At 37.2% G+C, this 26,797-nt stretch overlaps 1 protein-coding gene and 1 non-coding gene across 7 annotated transcripts in view; both read right to left on the bottom strand.

The window, feature by feature from the left end:
* The window catches only part of LOC127841138 (centrosomal protein of 104 kDa-like), an 82,787-nt gene that overhangs the window by 8,712 nt on the left and 47,278 nt on the right, over nt 1–26,797 (bottom strand). For 5 of the 6 annotated variants that reach the window (XM_052369752.1, XM_052369751.1, XM_052369756.1 and 2 more), the window contains 7 exons: nt 25,547–25,740; nt 25,146–25,240; nt 19,537–19,676; nt 15,352–15,447; nt 11,847–11,888; nt 7,728–7,748; nt 2,735–2,820 (listed from right to left, as the gene is read on the bottom strand). In XM_052369752.1, coding sequence (XP_052225712.1) covers nt 2,735–2,820; nt 7,728–7,748; nt 11,847–11,888; nt 15,352–15,447; nt 19,537–19,676; nt 25,146–25,240; nt 25,547–25,740 — 674 coding nt within the window. The remainder of the gene's footprint in view (nt 1–2,734; nt 2,821–7,727; nt 7,749–11,846; nt 11,889–15,351; nt 15,448–19,536; nt 19,677–25,145; nt 25,241–25,546; nt 25,741–26,797) is intronic. The other variant, XM_052369753.1, reaches the window with a different exon arrangement.
* Trnas-gga (transfer RNA serine (anticodon GGA)) lies at nt 16,610–16,681 on the bottom strand. The gene has a single exon. It is a non-coding gene; the product is annotated as a tRNA-Ser (tRNA).

Genomic DNA, 26,797 nt, shown 5'->3' with positions numbered 1-26,797 from the left:
AAAGAAGTAAAATAACTCTTATTTGAGAAAGTGTAGGATAATAGTTCTTGTGCATGGCACTTCTCACTGATTTCTATTCACCCATGAAGTTGTATGTTACAATCTTGTATTGCATCTGAGATAGAGCCCTTACAAATAATGACATACAAAATCAACAAAAGCGCAATAACGCTTATCAAGAAAGTATAGGCTTATGGTTCTCATGAATGGCACTTCTCATCAATTATATCTATAACCTCATGAAGTTTCATGTTGAAATATTTTATCATATCTGAGATAAAGCCCACAAAAGTTATCTCATACAATAACAACAAAGGGCTACAACTCGTATTTAAGAAAGATAAGGGTTATGGCTCTTGTGAATGAAACTTCTATTAATTTATATCTATAAAAACATGAAGTTTCATGTTGAATTATTGTGCCGTATCTCAGCTATAGCCCTGAAAAAGTATATCATATAAAACAAAGGGCAATAACTCTTATTTACAAGAGGGCAGGGTTACAGTTCCTGTGCATGGCAATACTCCTCATTTATATCTGAACACCCATTAAATATCAAGTTCAAATCTTCTAAAGTTCCTGAGATATGGCACCAAAAAGGACAAACAATGCCAAAACTATATATCTCCACCTTTGGCGGGGATAATTATTCAAATATTAAAATTGAACAAAGAGACAAAACAATAATTAGGCTTACAATATTTGTGATATTCACACTAAGTAAACCCCCATCCTTATCCATATTGTGGACAATAATAAGGCTTACAATATTTGTAATTTGTGCACTTAGTAAACTCCCATCCTTATCCATATTGTAGACAAGAATCAGGCTTACAATATTTGTGATTTTTACACTTAGTAAACCCCCATCCTTATCCATATTGTAGACAATAACCAGGCTTACAATATTTGTGATATTTACACTTAGTAAACTCCCATCCTTATCCATATTGTAGACAAGAATCAGGCTTACAATATTTGTGATTTTTACACCTAGTAAACCCCCATCCTTATCCATATTGTAGACAATAACCAGGCTTACAATATTTGTGATTTGTGCACTTAGTAAACTCCCATCCTTATCCATATTGTAGACAATAATAAGGCTCACAATATTTGTGATTTGTGCACTTAGTAAACCCCCATCCTTATCCATATTGTAGACAATAATAAGGCGTACAATATTTGTGATTTGTGCACTTAGTAAACCCCCATCCTTAACCATATTGTAGACAATAACCAGGCTTACAATATTTGTGATATTTACACTTAGTAAACTCCCATCCTTATCAATATTGTAGACAATAACCAGGCTTACAATATTTGTGATTTTTATACTTAGTAATCTCCCATCCTTATCCATATTTCAGACAATAATAAGGCTCACAATATTTGTGATTTGTGCACTTAGTAAACCTCCATCCTTATCCATATTGTAGACAATAATAAGGCTCACAATATCTGTGATTTGTGCACTTAGTAAACTCCAATCTTTATCTATATTGTAGACAATAATATGGCTAACAATATTTGTGATTTGTGCACTTAGTAAACTCCAATCTTTATCCATATTGTAGACAATAATAAGGCTCACAATATTTGTGATTTGTGCACTTAGTAAACTCCAATCTTTATCCATATTGTAGACAATAATCAGGCTTACACTATTTGTGATTTTTACACTTAGTAAACCCCGATCCTTATCCATATTGTAGACAATGATAAGGCTTACAATATTTGTTATTTGTGCACTTAGTAAACTCCCATACTTATCCATATTGTAGACAGTAATAAGGTTCACTATGTTTGTGATTTGTGCACTTAGTAACCTCCCATCTTTATCCATATTGTAGACAATAATAAGGCTTTCAATTTTTGTGATTTGTGCACTTAGTAAACTCCAAACTTTATCCATATTGTAGACAATAATCAAGCTTACAATATTTGTGATTTTTTCACTTAGTAAACTCTCATCCTAATCCATAATGTAGACAATAATAAGGCTTTCAATTTTTGTGATTTGTGCACTTAGTAAACTCCCATACTTATCCATATTGTAGACAGTAATAAGGTTCACTATGTTTGTGATTTGTGCACTCAATACACTCCCATACTTATCCATATTGTAGACAATAATCAGGCTTACAATATTTGTGATTTGTGCACTTAGTAAACCCCCATCCTTATCAATATTGTAGACAATAATCAGGCTAACAATATTTGTGATTTTTACACTTAGTAAACTCCCATCCATATCCATATTGTAGACAATAATAAGGCTTACAATATTTGTGATTTTTACACTTAGTAAACTCCAATCTTTATCCATATTGTAGACAATAATCAGGCTTACAATATTTGTGATTTGTACACTTAGTAAACTCCCATCCTTATCCATATTGTAGACAATAATCAGGCTTACAATATTTGTGATTTGTGCACTTAGTAAACTCCAATCTTTATCCATATTGTAGACAATAATCAGGCTTACAATATTTGTGATTTGTGCACTTAGTAAACTCCAATCTTTATCCATATTGTAGAAAATAATAAGGTTCACTATGTTTGTGATTTGTGCACTCAATAAACTCCATCCTAATCCATATTGTAGACAATAATCAGGCTTACAATATTTGTGATTTGTGCACTTAGTAAACTCCCATTCTTATCCATATTGTAGACAATAATAAGGCTTTCAATTTTTGTGATTTGTGCACTTAGTAAACTCCCATACTTATCCATATTGTAGACGGAGGTTTCATCCCCCTCATCTCCTTTTGTTACTGGTTTGTTGCTCTTCGGCTTGTTGGTCAATGGCTTCTGGAAATACAAGATATGTCGTATATTAGCCTTATTCTGGTTAAACCCGGCTTTATGCTCGTGCTTTATATGTCGTCCCAGATTAGCCTGTGCAGTCTGCACAGTCTAACCTGGGACAACACTATCCGCCTTAAAGGGGCCTTTTCACGTTTTGGTCAATTGACAAAATTTAAAAAAGTTGTTTCAGATTCTCAAATTTGTGTTGTAGATCTAGTTATGATATTTGTGAGGAAACAGTACTTAACATTTACCATGGTCTAAAATATCTATTATAAGCATCTTTTGATGATTTAAAATCTGAAAATTATAAAGCGTTGAAACGCGAAACGATTGAATCATTTGGAGAGTTCTGTTGTTGTTGTTATATTTTACAATTCTACGAGGATTGCTTAAATAAAGTATCAAATACGTCCCTCCTTGCATGAGCACGGATGGCTGAGTGGTCTAAGCGATATACTTTTACTCCAACTTGGGCTCTAGGGGTCCTTGGTTCGAGCCCAGTTGAGGGTTACTTTTTTCTTTCTTTTATTTTATTCTTTTTTTTTAATGGAGCTTTATAGATCCAATGTTAAAAAAAAAATAAAAAAAAATAAATAAATCGTACAAACACGTCAATGTTTATTAAAATGTCTTAGGTACTAAACATGTTTCGGCCATAGCCTTCATCAGTAGTACATTAATATAAACAAATACAAAGGAAGTGACGTCAACGTCATACAATAACATAACGTCGTTTGGCGGAAAAATATATAGTACATAATATTACCTAATACATAATACAAAGATAGATCAGTGATGATACAACAGTCTATTAGTATAAAAAAAACAAAGTAATAGACAAACATCAAATGTATAGGTAAATTATGTTTATGTTCTAATTGTCATACAGCAGTTTATTATTTAGACCGTTAGGAATCATAGTTTTTAATTTGTGTATCCAATATGTTTTTTTTTGTTTTTTTTTATAGATCCAATGTTTACATTTATTATTATAAAGCATTTAATGACAAAGTTCAATACATGCTAAAATCTGTGCAAAGGTCCCTTTAATGGATTTTCATTTAGAAGAGACTACTTTTAAAGGAAAAATTCCATAAAATCTTCCCTGATAAGCATGCCCCAACTGAACAAGCTAATATTGGCCAACCCTGTACACACATGCATTAAGCCCCATTTTCCCAGACATTGAGGGTAGCCTTGAATGGGCTACATAGATACCATTCAGGACATAAACACTGTCATCATATATTTCAGTAATGACCCCAAACAGCTAACACGTACAAATATCACATTATTATTACTATCCTCCTCCTTTTTCTCTTCATCATCATTGTCATCATTATCATTTTAGTCTACATCATCATCCTCATCATCATCATTGTTATCATCATCATTATCATCATCATCATCATCACCAATGCCTTCATAATAATCATTGTTGTCGTCACATCAGCCGTCGTTGTCGTCATCATCATCATTACTGTATATGTTCAGGTTTCATTATTATCATAGATTAAAATGTTATGGGGATGCTATATAAATACTACCAGTACTCTTAAAACTGAACAGATGTAAGATATAAAAGAATAAACACATTTAAAAATTATATAAATTTTGATACCTTACTCTGTTAAATTTACTAATAAAACATACTAGACGATTATTAAAATCACTGCAATACATAATTTAGCTAAATGCTACAAAAAAATAAATGAATGCAGATGAATTTTGTAATATATCCGTACATGTTTGCACTACCATTTGTAGATATCGGCCTCGCTCTGTGGAAAGGGGGTTTAATGCATGTGTGTAAAGTGTCATCCAAGATTAGCCTAAGCAATCCGCACAGTCTTATCAGGGCCGACACTTTCCACCTAAACTAGATTTTTGCTAGAAGGGGACTTTCTTGAAACAAAAAATATCATTAAGCGAAAGTGTTGTCCGTGATTAGCCTGTGAGGACTGCACAGGTAAATCTGGGACGACACTTTACGCACATGCTTAAAACCCCCTTTTTCACAGAGCATGGCCCATATACAAACAGTATATAAATAGTATAATGATAAGTATAATGCATACAAGCAAGTGAACAAAGAGTTCATTCACACACTAAACAGCAGTCCTCTATCAGGTCAATGATATCAAAATAAGGTTAAGTACTTTTATGTTTTTGCAATATCCCACGTTGAGTTTTCACGTTCTTCTGTGAGCATAGAAACCAGATTTTTTGTAGGACAAAAAATTATCATTTCACCAAGTAATTACTTTTTTATTAGTCGCATGATCAAAATTTGAGATTTTACTAATTTTTGAAACCATAGCAACCAAACTGTATGATGGAAATGATGTGCCAATTTCCTGTATAAATGGCCCTTTCACATGCTGAGTTACTGATATCTGAAGTTTTATGAGAACTATGTCGTGCATCAGATGCTTGCTGAAGCCAATCTCGTGTTTGTTTGTAAATATTTGGATACGATCACAGTCAATTCACATGGAATAAATTGTGACACAAAAAAGAAAAGGGAGCATTTTTATCTTAATAAATCTATGTTACCAGACCACATCTAGGATTGAAATTTTGGCTATTGCTATAAGGAACACTTATTTTTTATGGGTTAACTTTATTTTTTGAAATATTTTACTAAATATTCATTGATTTTGAGAATTTATGTGGCTTTAAGGTATTACAAGATAAAGACATTTCAGACAGTCTTCACCTTTCTCTATAATCACAGAAACATCAATTCTTGTCTGGCAAAAACACGCATATTCCCCCATTTAGCCCTATATCCACATATCAAGTTTCACCAACCTACAAGCATAAGTACTTTTTGAATTATCACTTTACCACTTAGATACGTATTTTGACGCATTTGTAGTCCCATAGAAAGTTACATTTAATTAAATATCTTTCTTACTAAATGTAAGTTTTAAAGGCTTCATTTCCAACCCTTAGTTACTGATGAGCAGCACAGCATAAAACCTGAACAGACTGCAAGTTATTCGCAGGCTGTTCTGGTTTTATGCTGTTTGCAAAAGCCATTTTCACATTGCTTCTTATGGGGAAAGGGTTAACACAGGGTCCAGAATCCGACAAACTGAAGGACCACCCTGGGTAAACCTATAATCCCCTGTGATTTCAACAGTAGGCCAGGGATAAACAACGCATGAGCAAATAACTGTAAATGAACAGAACATAATGCAAGCAATAAACGGAAAATGGAATTAATCAGAGGTCCTCACTTTATTTGCAATATATATGGGCCGTACTCTGTGAATAAGGGGTTTAATGCATGTGCGTAAAGTGTCATCCTAGATTAGCCTGTGCAGTCCACACAGGCTTATCAGTGACAACCATTTCCGCCTTTATGGTATTTTTAGTCTAAAGATAGTCTCTTCTTAGCAAAAAACCAGTTTAAGCAAAAAGTGTCGTCCCTGATTAGCCTGTGCAAACTGCACAATCTGGGATGACACTTTACGCTCATGCATTTAACCCACTTTTCACAGAGCACGGCCCATATAGAAATTAAAACGAGACTCCACCATTGTCAGAATTTATTTATTTATTATATTTGTTGCCATAGCAACCAGAATTTTTGACGAAGGAAGAAAATGAAATGATGTGCATAATGTCCATATTGCAATCTATCCATGTTTCAAGTTTCATGAAAACATATGAAGAACTTTTTAAGTTATTGAAGGATCCAGAAAAGTGTGCAGGATCCACCATTTTTAGCAGTATTTCTAGTCTATTTGTTGCCATAGCAACCAGAATTCCTGATGTAGGAACAAAATTAAATGACATGCATAATCTCCATATTGCCATCTGTCCATGTTTCAAGTTTCATGACAAAATATGAAAAACTATTAAAGTTATCGCAGGATCCAGAAAAGTGTGACAGATTGAAGGACTCACAGAGCGCAAACCAGAAGTCCCCTCCGGTGAAACCGGTAGGGAACAATTATTCGTACTATTCAATACAAATCAGCAAGAAAAGCCTATTGTAATTATCATAATGAAAGGTAAATACCACTTACAAGTTTGTGTCTCAAGTATTTCTACCTCAATAAAATGAGAACCTCAATTCAAATATACATACAGATACATATGAGTCGCGTTCTGAGAAAACTGGGCTTAATGCATTTGCAGTCAACACAGGCTAATCAGGCACGACACTTTCCTTCTAAATTGGAAGTTTTGCTAAGAAGAGACTTCACTTTAATGAAAAAAATCATCAAAGCAGAAAGTGTCATCCCTGATTAGCCTGTGCAGACTGCACAGGCTAATCTGGGATGACACTTTACGCACATGCATTAAAGGGATCTATTCACGGTTTGGTAAATTGCCAAAATTGAAAAAGTTGTTTCAGATTCACAAATTTTCGTTTTAGTTATAATATTTGTGAGGAAACAGTATTACTGAACATTTACCATAGTCCAATATAGCCATTATATTTATCTTTTGACAATTTGAAAACCTAAAAATTATAAAGCGTTGCATGAAACGATTGAATAATTTGGAGAGTTCTGTTGTTGTCGTTTAAATCTACGAAACTACGAAGATTGCTTATATAAGGTATAAAATACTTACACTGTGTATACCCGGCGGAATAGCCGAGAGGACTTATGCGTTTTTAATTCAGACTAACTCCAGGACTCCGGGGGTCACTGGTTCGAGCCCTGGTACCGGCTAGCTTTTTTTCCTTTTTTAAATTTTATTCTTGATTTTTTACTGGAGCTTTTGAGATCCAATGTTTACATTTATCAATATAAAGCATTTAATGACAACTCAACATATGCTAAAATCTGTGAAAAGGCCCCTTTAAGCTGAGTTTTCAAAGAACAAGGCTCAACTGATAAATCATAACCTAAATAATCAAAAACATTCTAGCCAAATGCTCTTACCTTATTGTTTTTAATTTTTCCCTACATATACATGTTAAGAATATACAACAACATGATAATAATATCCTTATGTTTAGCAAAAAACACTAACATACAAAGCATTAAGTTTTTGTTAACATTACGAGTTCACAGATTGATAATTTCAGCATTAAAAAAACTTTTTGTCAAAGATTCCCGAAAAAAATAATGAAGAGCATATGAGCCGTGATATGTGAAAAGGGGGTTTAATGCATGTGCCTTAAGTGTCGTCCCATATTAGCCAGCGTTGTCCGCACAGGCTACTTTTTGATTTTATGATATTTGCTTTTTGAAGAAAGTCTCTTCTTAGCAAAAAAACAGTTTGGGGCGGAAACTGTTGTCCCTGGTTAGCCTGTGCAGACTGCACAGGCTAATCTGGGACAACACTTTCCGCACATGCATTAAACCCCCTTTTCACAGAGCACGGCACATATATTAAAGAATGACATAAGAACACAAGTACCATTGCTTAACTGGGAAGTCAAACGTGGATATTGATACAACTTTAACAGAAAAACAATGTGGATAAACATATGAGTGTCAGTCTGGGAAAACAGGTTTAAATGCATGAGCAAACTGTTTCCTCCTAGATTAGCCTGTGCAGTCCACTAAGCAGAAAGGACATGAGCAAACTGTTTCCTCCTAGATTAGCCTGTGCAGTCCACTAAGCAGAAATGATGCATGAGCAAACTGTTTCCTCCTAGATTAGCCTGTGCAGTCCACTAAGCAGGAAGGACACAGGTGTAAATGCATGAGCAAACTGTTTCCTCCTAGATTAGCCTGTGCAGTCCACTAAGCAGAAAGGACATGAGCAAACTGTTCCCTCCTAGATTAGCCTGTGCAGTCCACTAAGCAGGAAGGACATGAGCAAACTGTTTCCTCCTAGATTAGCCTGTGCAGTCCACTAAGCAGAAAGGATGCATGAGCAAACTGTTCCCTCCTAGATTAGCCTGTGCAGTCCACTAAGCAGAAAGAACATGAGCAAACTGTTTCCTCCTAGATTAGCCTGTGCAGTCCACTAAGCAGAAAGAACATGAGCAAACTGTTTCCTCCTAGATTAGCCTGTGCAGTCCACTAAACAGGAAGGACATGAGCAAACTGTTCCCTCCTAGATTAGCCTGTGCAGTCCACTAAGCAGAAAGAACATGAGCAAACTGTTTCCTCCTAGATTAGTCTGTGCAGTCCACTAAGCAGGAAGGACATGAGCAAACTGTTTCCTCCTAGATTAGCCAGTGCAGTCCACTAAGCAGAAAGAACATGAGCAAACTGTTTCCTCCTAGATTAGCCTGTGCAGTCCACTAAGCAGGAAGGACATGAGCAAACTGTTCCCTCCTAGATTAGCCTGTGCAGTCCACTAAGCAGAAAGAACATGAGCAAACTGTTTCCTCCTAGATTAGTCTGTGCAGTCCACTAAGCAGGAAGGACATGAGCAAACTGTTTCCTCCTAGATTAGTCTGTGCAGTCCACTAAGCAGAAAGAACATGAGCAAACTGTTTCCTCCTAGATTAGTCTGTGCAGTCCACTAAGCAGGAAGGACATGAGCAAACTGTTTCCTCCTAGATTAGCCTGTGCAGTCCACTAAGCAGAAAGGATGCATGAGCAAACTGTTCCCTCCTAGATTAGCCTGTGCAGTCCACTAAGCAGAAAGAACATGAGCAAACTGTTTCCTCCTAGATTAGCCTGTGCAGTCCACTAAGCAGAAAGAACATGAGCAAACTGTTTCCTCCTAGATTAGCCTGTGCAGTCCACTAAGCAGGAAGGACATGAGCAAACTGTTCCCTCCTAGATTAGCCTGTGAAGTCCACTAAGCAGAAAGAACATGAGCAAACTGTTTTCTCCTAGATTAGCCTGTGCAGTCCACTAAGCAGAAAGGATGCATGAGCAAACTGTTTCCTCCTAGATTAGCCTGTGCAGTCCACTAAGCAGAAAGGATGCATGAGCAAACTGTTCCCTCCTAGATTAGCCTGTGCAGTCCACTAAGCAGAAAGGATGCATGAGCAAACTGTTTCCTCCTAGATTAGCCTGTGCAGTCCACTAAGCAGGAAGGACACAGGTGTAAATGCATGAGCAAACTGATTCCTCCTAGATTAGCCTGTGCAGTCCACTAAGCAGGAAGGATGCATGAGCAAACTGATTCCTCTTAGATTAGCATGTGCAGTCCACTAAGCAGGAAGGATGCATGAGCAAACTGATTCCTCTTAGATTAGCCTGTGCAGTCCACTAAGCAGAAAGGATGCATGAGCAAACTGTTCCCTCCTAGATTAGCCTGTGCAGTCCACTAAGCAGAAAGGATGCATGAGCAAACTGATTCCTCCTAGATTAGCCTGTGCAGTCCACTAAGCAGAAAGGATGCATGAGCAATCTGTTTCCTCCTAGATTAGCCTGTGCAGTCCACTAAGCAGAAAGGACATGAGCAAACTGTTCCCTCCTAGATTAGCTTGTGCAGTCCACTAAGCAGGAAGGACATGAGCAAACTGTTCCCTCCTAGATTAGCCTGTGCAGTCCACTAAGCAGAAAGAACATGAGCAAACTGATTCCTCCTAGATTAGCCTGTGCAGTCCACTAAGCAGGAAGGACATGAGCAAACTGTTTTCTCCTAGATTAGCCTGTGCAGTCCACTAAGCAGAAAGGATGCATGAGCAAACTGTTTCCTCCTAGATTAGCCTGTGCAGTCCACTAAGCAGGAAGGACACAGGTGTAAATGCATGAGCAAACTGATTCCTCCTAGATTAGCCTGTGCAGTCCACTAAGCAGGAAGGATGCATGAGCAAACTGATTCCTCTTAGATTAGCCTGTGCAGTCCACTAAGCAGGAAGGATGCATGAGCAAACTGATTCCTCTTAGATTAGCCTGTGCAGTCCACTAAGCAGAAAGGATGCATGAGCAAACTGTTCCCTCCTAGATTAGCCTGTGCAGTCCACTAAGCAGAAAGGATGCATGAGCAAACTGATTCCTCCTAGATTAGCCTGTGCAGTCCACTAAGCAGAAAGGATGCATGAGCAATCTGTTTCCTCCTAGATTAGCCTGTGCAGTCCACTAAGCAGGAAGGACATGAGCAAACTGTTCCCTCCTAGATTAGCTTGTGCAGTCCACTAAGCAGGAAGGACATGAGCAAACTGTTCCCTCCTAGATTAGCCTGTGCAGTCCACTAAGCAGAAAGAACATGAGCAAACTGATTCCTCCTAGATTAGCCTGTGCAGTCCACTAAGCAGAAAGGACATGAGCAAACTGTTCCCTCCTAGATTAGCTTGTGCAGTCCACTAAGCAGGAAGGACATGAGCAAACTGTTTCCTCCTAGATTAGCCTGTGCAGTCCACTAAGCAGAAAGGACATGAGCAAACTGTTTCCTCCTAGATTAGCCTGTGCAGTCCACTAAGCAGAAAGGATGCATGAGCAAACTGTTCCCTCCTAGATTAGCCTGTGCAGTCCACTAAGCAGAAAGGATGCATGAGCAAACTGTTTCCTCCTAGATTAGCCTGTGCAGTCCACTAAGCAGAAAGAACATGAGCAAACTGTTTCCTCCTAGATTAGCCTGTGCAGTCCACTAAGCAGAAAGAACATGAGCAAACTGTTTCCTCCTAGATTAGCCTGTGCAGTCCACTAAGCAGGAAGGACATGAGCAAACTGTTTCCTCCTAGATTAGCCTGTGCAGTCCACTAAGCAGAAAGAACATGAGCAAACTGTTTCCTCCTAGATTAGCCTGTGCAGTCCACTAAGCAGGAAGGGCATGAGCAAACTGTTTCCTCCTAGATTAGCCTGTGCAGTCAACTAAGCAGGAAGGACATTAGCAAACTGTTTCCTCCTAGATTAGCCTGTGCAGTCCACTAAGCAGGAAGGACACTCCCTACTTTTATGAAAGTTTTAGTTCAAAAGTGGTCTCTTCAAAACGCACATGCATTAAGCACCTTTTTCCCAGACCGAGGTTCAAATACAAAGTCAATAGCACAATAACGATGTATATTGTCATTCCTAAAGTATTGATAGTCACAAAATCAATTTCTTCACAGGCCTTGAAGTAAGAGGGTGAACACGGACCATTTGGTTAGCAAAATACTTGATGAAACTTAATTCAGATGAAACAGACAAACAACAAGTACCCACCTTTACTGCTGGCTTTTTCTCCAGAACACTTTCATCTACTGGCTGCAATAAACAAATCAACAGAAAGTTCAAATGTACATTTCATTTTGCTGCAGAGTTTTTGTTTATCATGCAGTTAAATTATAATTTATTAAACATAAATAATATTACAGTTTAAACTAGAAAAAATGTGTCCCTAAGTCATATATACCTAAACATTCAGCTTTTGTCTGAAAACGTCTGATAAACAAAAAACAGCACCAAACTATGGAGTTATCCAAGTTCACATGTTGGCAAATGTGTTTGTTAAAGTTTATGTTCTCTTCTAATGAAAATATTTGAGTTACATGTGACATGTGGTAAAAAAATGCAAATTTTGCTTAAATGGGGCCTTTACTCGGGTAATGTTAAAAATATCCAAACCAAAATATAAAAGGGGCACAAGATCACAAACCGATTAAGATGTTTGCAACGTTTCATTACTCATTAAAAATACTTCTTGAGTTACATGTGACACAATAAATAAAATGGATAGAAAAGATGGATGGTTAGATTGAAGGACAGACCATGGAATAAAGTTTTTTTTTCATATCCTGACCTTCAAAGGTTTAGATACTTAAAAAAAACAAGAAACCCATGAGGGCCTGAATCACTCTACTGCTATAAACACTGTTCAAGTTTGGTAAGAATAAGATGGAAACTGTGTACTTAATCGCGCAAACAAGGAGAATTTTCTCAAATTCAAGGGGAGATTATTGTGTACTTATTTCTCCAATACTTCTTGAGTTATCATCCGGAAACCATCTGGTGGACGGACCGACAGACATAAAAAAGTTATTAAACTTTAACCAAGGTTAAAGTTTTTAATCTGGAAACCATTTTACTATTTCGAGTCACTGTGACCTTGACCTTTGACATAATGAAAACGGGGTCATCTGTCAGTCATTATCAATGTACCTATGAAGTTTCATGATCCTAGGAGTAAGCATTCTTGAGTTATCGTCCGGAAACCATTTTACTCTTTCGAGTCACTGTGACCTTGAACTTTGACCTAGTGACCTGAAAATCAATAGGGGTCATCTGCCAGTCATGACCAATGTTCCTATGAAGTTTCATGATCCTAGGCGTAAGCATTCTTGAGTTATCATCCAGAAACCATTTTACTGTTTCGAGTCACTGTGACCTTGACCTTTGACCTAGTGACCTGAAAATCAATAGGGTCATCTGCCAGTCATGATCAATGTACCTATGAAGTTTCATGATCCTAGGCTTAAGCATTCTTGAGTTATCATCCGGAAATCGTTTTACTGTTTCGAGTCACTGTGACCTTAACCTTTGACCTAGTGACCTGAACATCAATAGAGGTCATCTGCTAGTCATGATCAATGTACCTATGAAAGTTTCATGATCCTAGGCCTAAGCGTTCTTGAGTTATAATCTGGAAACCATCTGGTGGACCGACGGACGGACATGTTCAAAACAATATACCCCCTCTTCTAAGAAGGGGGGCATAAAAAGGGTTTGAGTCCTCATTGATACAAAGACCCTGTGCAAGTTTGCCAAGAATTGGATGAAAATTATGGACTTTGTCACATAAAACAAGAGGGCCGGAAAGGCCAAAAGTCGCTCACCTGAGATAACAAGATATTATTGGGACAAATCTTCTGACCAAGTTTCACGAAGATCGGAAAATAAATGAGGTCTCTAGAGTGTTAACAAGGTTTTGTTATAGCCATATAAGGAAAAATGCCCCGCCCCCTGGCAGCCATGTTTTTCAACCAACAAGCATCATTTTTGAACTCATTCAAGATATTATCGGGATGAATCTTCTGACCATGTTCCATGAAGATCGGACAGTAAATGTGGCTTCTAGAGTGTTAACAAGATTTTACTATAGCCATATAAGGAAAAATGCCCCGCCCCTTGGAAGCCATTTTTTTCAAGCAAACATAATTATTTTCGAACTCATCCAAGATAACATTGAGACCAATCTTCTGACCAAGTTTCATGAAGATTGGACAATAAATGAGACCTCTAGAGTGTTAACAAGGTTTTACTATAGCCATATAAGGAAAATAGCCTCGCCCCTGTGGTGGTTATGTTTTTCAACCAACAGGCATCATTTTTGAACTCGTCCAAGATATTATTGGGATAAATCTTCTGACCGAGCTTCATGAAGATCGGACTATAAATGTGGCCTCTAGAGTGTTAACAAGATTTTACTATAGCCTTATATAGCCATATAAGGAAAAATGCCCCGCCCATTGGCGGCCATGTTATTCAAGCAAACGTAACCATTTTCAAACTCATCCAAGATATCATTAAAACAAATCTTCTGACCACATTTCATCAAGATTGGACAATAAATGTGGCCTCTAGAGTGTTAACAAGGTTTTACTAAAGCCATATAAGGAAAAATGCCCCGCCCCCTGGCGGCCATGTTTTTCAACCAACTGGCATCATTTTCAAACTCGTCCATATTATTGGGACGAATCTTCTGACTAAGTTTCATGAAGATCAGACAATAAATGTGGCCTCTAGAGTGTTAACAAAATTTACTATAGCCATACATAGCCATTTAAGGAAAAATGCCCCGCCCCTTGGCAGCCATGTTTTTCAAGAAAAGGTTACCATTTTTGAACTCATCCAAGATATTATTGAAACCAATCTTCTGACCAAATTTCATGAAGATTGGACAATAAATGTGGCCTCTAGAGAGTGAACAAGGCAAATGTTGATGTAGCACAACGGACAACGCACTACGGACGACGGACAAAAGGCGATCACAAAAGATCACCATGAGCACGTTGTGCTCAGGTGAGCTAAAAAAGAATTTTCATTTTTTTCTCAACTTCAAGGGGAGATAATTCTGGACTTATAACTCTAATATGGCTGATTTTAAATAGGGTTTGACTTATCATTCAGATAAAGACACTGTGCAAGTTGGGAAATAATTGGATGAAAACTGTGGACTTTATTGCGTAAACAAGCCTTATTTCACAATTTTCTCAAATTAAAGGGGAGATAATTCTGGACTTTTTACTCTGATGACATTTTCAAGAGGGTTCGAGTCCTCATTAATATAAAGACACTGAACAAGTTTGAAAAGAATCAGATGAAAACTGTGGACTTTATCGCGTAAACAAAAAAAAGTCTAACGCACGCACGCACGGACGGATGACGGAAACCACGCCATGACATAAGCTTTTCAGGCCTTCGGCCAGTAGAGCTAACAAGGTGTGTTAAAGACATGTTTGCCCCCATCACACATGTTAGCACACACACCTATGTATATACCTATATGTGACCATGACCTTTAAGAGTGACTGACCATGACCTTTAAATTGCCTAACAAAAGTTGAAGTTTCAGTCCATACAAGCTGTATTATGCCTTTATTGGATATAAGACATATACGTTTGACTTAGATCTTTGAGTTAAGGACATAGATATTTTGCCTGACACATCATCTCCACATGGTGATTGTTTCCATGGCTACACCTTGCCCAGGTTGCCATAGTTACTCACAGCCTTGCCTGACGCCATGTCCTTGAGCTGCTGGAGCTGTCTCTGCAGGCCCTCTATCTCCTGCTGCTTTCTCGCCTCCTCATCTGCCTTCTGTCTCTGTAACAACACACGGCACACCGTCGGAGCCTCTACTCAACAAATATTCTTAGACTATAGTTTAACTCTTTACCACTAAGATACGTATTTTGGCGCGTTTGTAGCCCCTTAGAAAGTTGAAATTAATTTAAGACCTTTCTCACTAGATTCATTTTTCATGTTCAACCCTCAGATACTGATGAGCAGTAAACAGCAAAAACCTGAGAAGACTGCAAGTTACTCGCAGGCTGTTCTGGTTTTATGCTGTTTGCACATAGCCATTTTCACTTTGCATCTGAGTGGGAAAGGGTTAAGCAATGTCTTCAATATTTGTAATAAGAAGACACTTAATTAATGCACAAGTTTTACATGAACTAGCCACAAAGTTACCTTGATGCGTAAAGTGTTGTACCAGATTAGCCTGTGACAGCCTTTTTTCTACTATGTAAAGTTGGTACCGTAAAACGGCACCATTCCGTATAAAACCATTTTTCCCACCTTCAAAATTAAAAATTCACTAAAAAAAAACAAGTCTCGTTAAAAAATTGGGAAGAGTTGCATACGAACATGTTAATCCCTTTAAATTGGTCAGTATACATGTACCTGCTAAGTGTGTTTTCACAACACCCAACACTTTATCTAGTTTTGTTCGTTTTTTCTGTTTTCAATAACTGCTTCAATAATGAATCATCTTAACTGCTTCAATAATGAATCATCTTAACTGCTTCAATAAGGAATCATCTTAACTGCTTCAATAAGGAATCATCTTAACTGCTTCAATAATGAATCATCTTAACTGCTTCAATAATGAATCATCTTAACTGCTTCAATAATGAATCATCTTAACTGCTTCAATAATGAATCATCTTAACTGCTTCAATAATGAATAATCTTAACTGCTTCAATAAGGAATCATCTTAACTGCTTCAATAATGAATCATCTAACTGCTTCAATAATGAATAATCTTAACTGCTTCAATAAGGAATCATCTTAACTGCTTCAATAATGAATCATCTTAAGACCCTTACGATAAAGATATAGTATGTTTGATTTTAAATAAGTTTTGAGGAAACGTCTTTAAAAAATACTTTGTGATATAATTTACTTAAAATAAACAACAACATTTTAAACTGAAATTTAAAGATTTCAATTGTCTATATGTTACCAAGGTGAGAAACTTTGCAGCCAGACCGGGACTCGAACCCGGGACCTCCGCATTCCGTGCGAACGCTCTACCGACTGAGCTATCCGGCCCGCTTACACATAGTTCTCTACCTTGTAAATATAAACCCCTGCTACATACTCCCCCACACAATTGAAATTCGTCCCGAATTTCTGGGGTACAGAGTTCATTTTACAACGAATCTCCAATCTCGGCAGCTCACCTTGGTTACATTGGTACAAGAATTCCGATATACATTCAGGCAGTCACATAAATATCGAACCTTGGGCGGTGTTTCTAGTTATTTGAACCCCTACCCCACTACATATACGCTACATAGTTTTTACACAAAAATCAATACACCAATGCTTTCCATGCGGTATTGCGACATTTTACATAAGCAGCATTATTTTCGCGCACTTTTTATCGGTACAAATGATGAACATGTGCACAGTGTATTTGAAGCTAGAATTTGACATTGTTGCGTAACATTAAAATTATAAAGTGTGTTTCAGATAGAAAATTTAATTATGGTTATTTGAGAATGCAACAAAACATTTACAGTTTTTGGTAGTAAAATTAATAATTTGTCACCACAATTTATGTCTTGAAATAAATGTTTTGACAACATTAAGCATAAAATGCATAATTTCCACTAGGATTACAACAGGTTACCATCATCAGTCTCCTAAGTAACTGGATTTTTTGGTGGAGGAGTACACCGTAAGGACTGATAAGTATGGTAGCAAACTGCCACAAAACCACTGAAATTATCCATTGATTATGACAATTGGTTATTTACGCATAATTGATTCACAATTGTTCGCATCTTCAGTGCCTTGAACGCATACTCTCATACTACTTACTAACTAGTATGCAAACAATTTCGGTCTAAAATCCAAACATCCAAACAAATAACCCGTATTCATAATCACTTACAAATTAAAAAATTCTGACTTTTATAATGGGGGTTTATTTATAAAATATTTAGTCCAGTGCATAGTTGTCAGATGTTGATTATAGCTATGTTTCATCCAGGGTCGAGTCTACCGACACAAACTTGGTTCAGTTAGAGGCTGGTTTTCCAACGGAACATGAGGCTCAGACTCCCATACTGACACAAACATGATTCAGTTAGAGGCTGGTTATCCAACGGAACATGAGGCTCAGACTCCCATACTGACACAAACATGATTCAGTGAGAGGCTGGTTATCCAACAGAACATGAGGCTCAGACTCCCATACTGACACAAACATGATTCAGTTAGAGGCTGGTTATCCAACAGAACATGAGGCTCAGACTCCCATACTGACACAAACATGGTTCAGTTAGAGGCTGGTTATCCAACAGAACATGAGGCTCAGACTCCCATACTGACACAAACATGGTTCAGTTAGAGGCTGGTTATCCAACAGAACATGAGGCTCAGACTCCCATACTGACACAAACATGGTTCAGTTAGAGGCTGGTTATCCAACAGAACATGAGGCTCAGACTCTCATACTGACACAAACATGGTACAGTTAGAGGCTGGTTATCCAACAGAACATGAGGCTCAGACTCCCATACTGACACAAACATGGTTCAGTTAGAGGCTGGTTATCCAACAGAACATGAGGCTCAGACTCCCATACTGACACAAACATGGTTCAGTTAGAGGCTGGTTATCCAACAGAACATGAGGCTCAGACTCTCATACTGACACACACATGGTTCAGTTAGAGGCTGGTTATCCAACAGAACATGAGGCTCAGACTCCCATACTGACACACACATGGTTCAGTTAGAGGCTGGTTATCCAACAGAACATGAGGCTCAGACTCCCATACTGACACACACATGGTTCAGTTAGAGGCTGGTTATCCAACAGAACATGAGGCTCAGACTCCCATACTGACACAAACATGATTCAGTTAGAGGCTGGTTATCCAACAGAACATGAGGCTCAGACTCCCATACTGACACAAACATGATTCAGTTAGAGGCTGGTTATCCAACAGAACATGAGGCTCAGACTCCCATACTGACACAAACATGATTCAGTTAGAGGCTGGTTATCCAACAGAACATGAGGCTCAGACTCCCATACTGACACAAACATGGTTCAGTTAGAGGCTGGTTATCCAACAGAACATGAGGCTCAGACTCCCATACTGACACACACATTGTTCAGTTAGAGGCTGGTTATCCAACAGAACATGAGGCTCAGACTCCCATACTGACACACACATGGTTCAGTTAGAGGCTGGTTATCCAACAGAACATGAGGCTAAGACTCCCATACTGACACAAACATGATTCAGTTAGAGGCTGGTTATCCAACAGAACATGAGGCTCAGACTCCCATACTGACACAAACATGATTCAGTTAGAGGCTGGTTATCCAACAGAACAAAAGGCTCAGACTCCCATACTGACACAAACATGGTTCAGTTAGAGGCTGGTTATCCAACAGAACATGAGGCTCAGACTCCCAATTAAGACAGGTGGTATTCTGAAGCTCGGCTTCAGTTAAAATAATTTTTAGTTTAATAAACTGAATGTTAAGTGTTAATAGAAACAGGATTTCACAGGGAATCACTCACCACTTTGAAGTTAATATGAAACTTACTTATTATTTGTACATGTTTTATAAAGTTGTCAGCATAATTTATTTATTTCCCATTTTGGATGAAAGAGCCTATAATTTTTCCAATTTGACCGATACCAGTACCATTCCCAAATGGTGAGGAAAAACCCTGTGTGAAGTCCGCACAGGTTAATAAAGGCAGACACTTTCCCATTTTATGGAATTTTTGTTAAAATGAGGTTCCTTCTAAACAAAAAACAATTGTAAGGGGAAAGTCTCGTCCCTGGATGAGCCTGTGCAAACTGCACAGTCTAATCACTGACAACACTTTGCGCACATCCATTTAGCTCCCTTATCCCAGAACAAGACTCAATTACCTTGACATCTGACTTGCTAGGTTTGCCATCAATCTTGTCAAAGTACTCAAACAGGAGTCTCCACATGGTGTTCTTCCTGGATTTCTCATCATCTGCAGGCAGGTAGTCTTTCACAGGCTGTCCCACCTCCTTGTATAGTGCTGAAACATGCAATGATGGATTTGAAAATGAGCAAGGCTTTGTAAAAACAGGGCTTAATGCACATGCGTAAAGTGTCGTCCCAGATTATCCTGTGCGGTCCACACAAGCTAATAAGGTACTACACTTTCCACCTAAACTAGATTTTTGTTAAGGGGCGACTTTCTTTTAACAAACAAATCTATAAAAGCAGAAATAGTGTCATCCCGGAGTAGCCTGTGCAGAATGCCCAGGATAATCTGGGACCTCTTTTTAAGCCCCATTTTCCCAGAATGCTAGTCATAGTGTTTCAAATTCCTTAAAGTTATTGGTATTTACAACTCTGAGACCCTCACTTATTCCTTTACCACTTTGACAAGTATTTTGACGCATTTGTAGTCCCTTAGAAAGTTAAATTTAATTAAAGAACTTTCTCACTAGATCAAGTTTTTAAGGCTTCATTTCCAGCCCTTAGATAATGAGCAGCAAACAGCAAAAAAACCTGATCAGACTGTGAGTTACTCACAGACTGTTCTAGTTTTATGCTGTTTGCACATAGCCATTTTCAATTTGCTTCTGAGTGGGAAAGGGTTAATAAGGAGAGCAAGTATAGCCTTTGCAGTTCTTCATAGAAAGTGGTGCTCATATACAATATGAAAGAGTAAGGTATCGCTAAAAGCATGTAGTATTCAGAAAAATCATACACAAAATAGCTTGGCTTTCTAATGATAAATAGTTGTGGTTCCAGTTGAATGATCATCAAAACATTACAACAATATAAAAGGGACTTATTTTCCAATTTTTGTAATTTAAACAAGTCATGAAAAAAAATATTTTATAAAAAAATATTTGAAAAAATCTGAAATTACTATAATATCAAGAAAAAAAGGTGTAATAAAAAAGTTTGGCTTCACCTGGAATGGAATCAAGGATCTTTAGAAGTAAAATCTAATTAACCCTATACCACTTAGATATGCATTTTCACGCATTTGTAGTTCCTTAGAAAGTTATATTAAATTTAAGACCTTTCTTACTAGAATCAAGTTTTTAAGGCTTCAACTCAAACTTTAGATACTGATGAGCAGCAAACACCAAAAACCTGAACAGATTGCAAGTAACTATAATAACTATATAATATATATATATATAAAACATAATATTAAAACATAATATTACAATATACATATATGAATCAGTGTTGATACACCAGCCTATTAGTAATAAAACTAGAGCTTTGTCACAGACGTGACGAATACCCCAACATGCCACATTAACACAGAATATTTTGCATGCTATCTACACAAAAAACAGCGGACACCATGCTTAATGTTTAAAATGCACTAAGTAACCCAGTGACCTAGTTTTTGACCCGGCATGGCCCATGTTCAAACTAGGCCTTTACATCATCTATATAAAACTTCTGACCAAGTTTTGTGAAGATCGAATGAAAACTACATGAATTAGAGAGCGGACACCATGCTGAATGTTAAACAAGAGGGCCTGAAAGGCCCAAAGTCGCTCACCTGAGATAACAAGATATTATTAGAACAAATCTTCTGACCAAGTTTCATGATCGAAAATCAAAAAATAAATGTAACCTCTAGAGTGTTAACAAGATTTTTCTACAGCCGTATAAGCAGGGATCATATTTTCCCGCAACATCAATCGGTCCGGATATAAATGGGGAAAAGTATCCGAAAATGTATATCCGAAATCATGACATATATAAACCATTGATTTTGCCATTCATGAAGGTGGTATAATACATGTACAAGTAAAATTCCCTTAGGCATTTTTTTAAACGGAACGAGTTTTCTCAACTGGTTTTATCATTTGGTATTTCATTGTTGTTTCGTGTGCTGTTTTATCAGACTTTTTTCATCGTTGTCAATATTATTAATCTGTGTAAGTCTATACCGATGTTTTAAATTGTTGTCGACTCGATAATAGCTTACAAACTTGCACTGAACCAAACAAATGTCTGTGCGTAAGTTGGCTACTGACAACAACAAACCAAATAATTAAGAAATAATTTGTTGTCAAATAACCCACGGCCGATAGTTTAGATGCGTAGGGATTTAATCACGAGAGCGAAGCATTAGAAAACACGCATCTAATTTTCCGGTCGTGAGTTATTCAACAACAAAGTATAAAGTACACGAATTATTTCGATTCTAACACGGTTTTACTAAAGATTTATTCAATGTATATTATTTTTCTTGTGTACTATTTTATGTGAAGTTCCGCCCATAAAAATAACTTTCGGCTGTTCTGTCGATCAGATCCGCGACTTTCATTCATAATTATATTACCGGATTATTATGCTGGTGGAAAATGTATCGGCATGTTTTGTTTAGTTACAGCGCGTGCATTCAGACGCGTCTTTTCGGATGCGTCTTTAATCCGCTGTTCACAAGTTTTTGATTCTTGGTCTGACGTGCAATTAACCGGTCCTTACCGGTTTAGAGACTGCAGCGAATGGTTAATCACACCTAATCGAGATAAGAATGTCATTAGGGTGTGTTAGCATGTACACTGTGTAATCGATTTCATGACATGGGAATTTTAATAGCAAACAGAATCGGACCGACTGTTTGGGATTTTTAATCGGTCTTTCATGACCCCAATCGGTCAAGGACCGACAAAACCGAAAAAAATATGATCCCTGCGTATAAGGAAAAATTCCCCGCCCCTTGAAAGCCATGTTTTTCAAGCAAACATAATTATTTTCGAACTCATCCAAGATATCATTGAGACCAATCTTCTGACCAAATTTCATGAAGATTGGACAATAAATGTGGCCTCTAGAGTGTTAACAAGGTTTTACTAAAGCCATTATATCCATTTAAGGAAAAATGCCCCGCCTCTGGTGGCCATGTTTTTAAAGCAACAAAAAACATTTTCGAACTCATCCAAAAAATATCATTGGGACAAATCTTCAGACCAAGTTTCATGATGATCGGAAAATAAATGTGACCTCTAGAGTGTTAACAAGATCATACATTTCAATATAAATTAAAATAAAAGTTAAGAAGAACATGTGTCGAAAAATGCGAAATAAGCCAGATATTTAATTCTGAAATCGAAAATGTCTGTACAGTCAAATTCACCAGAATGTATATCATGCATGTACGTATGTGAATCTTAATTTAGTCTAATGGTTGTCTTTAAATGCCTGCAGCGATGTCTATTCGTACGACACACAAACACTAACTCCGATCCTAATAAAAAGACGAATTCTTCGGTTATTGAAGGAAAATATGTACGAAATATCTTCGTCACCATCGGCTCGGGGCGTTAATTTGTCTTTGCTGCATTTTATGAAATTCTTCTTCAATGTCTTGCCTATTTTATGTTATTGTAACATGTATTTATCAATATATTACAATTTAACACATATAAAAATCGTATAGTCTCGCTTAAATCGTTTGAAAAAAGAATGCCATATTGTACAGAATCATCAAACAATAAAAAACATATTCAAAAGTTTGCTATCTTCCAGAATGTAAAACTATCATTTATATTTAATTCCACTTAATCTTCTTGCGCTTAAAAAAAATATTTAAAAAAGGGAGACAACTCTGTCATTTCAACATAATTTTTCAAAAGCCATTTTGCAGTTACTTCCCTTGACATGCTAAACTAGAGTGTTCACAAGCTGTTTTTACTATATAAATATAAGGAAAATGACCATGTTTTATTACCGATCCGAACCATTTTTGAACTCAACCGTCATATCCAGAAAACACATGTTCTGACCAAATTTCATGAAGATTGGACCAAAAATGTGACTTCTAGAGTGTTCATATATTTTCACTAAATACGTATAGAGAAAACTGCCCCGCCCCCTGGCGTCCATGTTTTTCACCAATATGGACCATTTTCGAACTCGTCCGAGATATCAATGAAACCACTGTTTTGAACAAGTTTCATGATGATTGGGCAAAAATTGTGACTTCCAGAGTGTTCACAAGGTTTCTCCATAGCCATATTAGGAATACTGCCACGCCCCCTGGCAGCCATGTTTTTCAACGGACTGGAACCATTTTTGAACTCAACCATCATATCATTCAAACAAACATTTTGACAAAGTAACATAAAGATTGGGCATCAAATGTGACATCTACAGTGTTCACAACATTTTTCTTTTTTTGACCTAGTGACCTAGTTTTTGACCCAGCATGAAACAGTTTCGAACTCCGTCAAGGTATCAATCAGCCAAATGTTCTTACCAAGTTTCATGAAGATTGGATAATAAATGTTAAAGACGGACGACGGACAAAAGGCGATCACAAAAGCTCATCATGAGCATGTTGTGCTCAGGTGAGCTAAAAACCCACTAAGTGACCCCATGACCTAGTTTTTGGCCCAGCATGGCCCATGTTCAAACTTGGCGGAGAGATCATCTAGATACAACTTCTGGCCAAGTTTGGTGAAGATATTGGATGAAAACTACTTGAATTAGAGAGTGGACAACATGCTGAATGTTTAAAACACACTAAGAGACCCCTTGACCTAGTTTTTGACCCAGCATGACCCATATTCAAACCTGACCTAGACATCATCTAGATACAACTTCTAACCTAGTTTGGTAAGATCGGATGAAAACTACTTGAATTAGAGAGCGGACACCATGCTCAATGTTTAAAACGCACTAAGTGACCCTGTGACCTAATTTTTGACCTGCCATGACCCATGTTCAAACTTGGCCTAGACATCATCTCGATTCCAATTCTGACCAAGTTTGGTGAAGCTCGGATGAAAACTACTTGAATTAGAGAGTGGACAGCATGCTCAATGTTTAAAACACACTAAGTGACCCCGTGACCTAGTTTTTTACCCGGCATGACCCATATTCGAACTTGACCTAGACATCATCTAGATACAACATTTGACCAACAGACCAACAGACAAGTTCACTCCTATTTACCCCCCTAAACTTCGTTTAAGGGGGTATAATAAATTGTGTTTACAACTTTATTGAAATTTATAATATTACAAAACTGTGAACCCTTTATGCCATAAAGCCAAACTGAACAAGTGCCTGTATGCCTTGTTACCTTTCACTATCCTCTCTGCCACAAACCGACATCAGCCTTTATTTCCAACCCTTAGACACTGATAAAAAACAAACAGCATAAAACCTGAACAGACTGTGAGTTACTCACAGGCTGTTCAGGTTTAAAGCTGGTTGCATATAGCTTTTTTCACTTCTACTAAGCGTGAAAGGGTTATTAACCCTTTATCACTTAGATATGTATTTCTACGCATTTATAGTCCCTTAAAAAGTAAAATTTAATTTAGATTTTTCTTACTCGATTCAAGTTTATAGTGCTTCATTTCCTATCCTTAGAAACTGATGAGCAGCAAACAGCATAAAACCTGAACAGACTGCAAGTTACTCGCAGGCTGTTCTGGTTTTATGCTGGTTGCATATACATGTAGCTGTTTTCACTTCTACTTAGCGGGAATGGGTTATTAACCCTGGCTACCTTTCACTATCCTCTCTGCCACAACCCTGACATCTGCTGATGTGTGATTCAAGGCCACCACGCAGAAGTTCATCATGTTGTCCACTGTGAGACCGCTGTATAACAAAGGGGGAATTGTTGTTCTGTTTATTTTATGATAGTCGTTTCTACACTTCTACTAAATAAACTTGGCACAGTCTGTCGACAGTTGAACAAGAATCTCTGCTGCGTTTACATTATGGGAGACACCATTTTGAACAAAATGTTTTGAGTGAATTGAAATGTTTAAACTTTGACAATCATTTTGTACATTTGTCGATGCTTTGTGCAATAACATAGCCTATTAGGTATTGTACATATATGTAAATCAATCAAAACATAAACACACTTTAATATGGATATTTTAAATACTCTAAGTGTACCTTTTTGAATCCTTAATGCCAAGTTGTTCGTAAAGCGTTTCCACGATTTCCCCTCTACTCTGAGCCAGCCGTGGAGCAGGGTTACCTTTCCATGGTTTCACGCATTCGTGAGGTACAACCATAGTAGGCTTCACTTCAGACATGCTCGCGCACTCTAGGATGAAATTCTTCGCATCATCGCGATTTCTCACCGCCTGAAATAAAACATGAATCAATCAATTCAGAACTTTAATGTGTATAATTGTCAATATGCACGTATTGACTAAATGTTAATCTTCTTTTAATATACTATACAATTGTTCTTTGGCAAGAGATTGGTTAATGTCTACCTCTTTTATTTTTGAGCAAGAGATCCCAATACAAATATTTTTATTCTATTTTCTTTTTAATAAGATGAGACAGCAAGGCATAGAACATAACAAGTTGATGAGTACATTTCTAACAAACGCATTCAGCTTATTATTTGTAATTCTGCTACTTCGTACTATGAACTGTTTTACAGAGAAATTTATAGTCCATGTCCTTATGAACCGTTTAACATAGAACTTTATAGTCCATGTCCTTATGAACCGTTTAACATAGAACTTTATAGTCCATGTCCTAAAATATGTATGCTTGACTTTAATAAACAGAAAATAAACAACTTAATATGCTTTTCTTTAATTGGATGCAAAGAAAAAATAAATAATGTGGGCGCAATATAAAGAAATATACGATTATTTCATTTGTTGAATTTGAAGTGTCAGGGCCTGTATTCACCAGCCCATTCTTAGACTTTAAGGGACCTTTTCACATATTTTGGCATGTATTGAAGTTTTTACTTAAATGCTTTATATTGATAAATTTAAACATTAGATCTATCAAGATGTGTTTGTAAAACAATATGTCCCCCATATATTTGACCTTTGACCTTAAAGGATGACCTTGACCTTTCACCACTCAAACTCCATGAGATACACATGCATGTCAAAGATACACATGCATGCCAAATATGAAGTTGCTATCTTTAATATTGCAAAAGTTATGGTAAATGTTAAAGTTTGATGCAAACCAACAAACCAACAGACAGGGCAAAAACAATATTTCCCCAGTATAGACTGGGGGACATAAAAAGCTCCAGTAAAAAACAATAATAAAATTAAAGAAAAACAAGATGTGTTTATGAAACACTATGTCCACCCACCCATATATTTGACCTTTGACCATGAAGGATGACCTTGACCTTTCACCACTCAAAATGTGCAGCTCCAT

This window comes from Dreissena polymorpha, chromosome 8 (genome assembly GCF_020536995.1).
Source record: "Dreissena polymorpha isolate Duluth1 chromosome 8, UMN_Dpol_1.0, whole genome shotgun sequence".
Taxonomy (NCBI): Eukaryota; Metazoa; Mollusca; class Bivalvia; order Myida; family Dreissenidae; genus Dreissena; species Dreissena polymorpha.
Note: the sequence above shows the minus strand (reverse complement) of the source record. Positions and strands in the feature narration are given on the sequence as shown.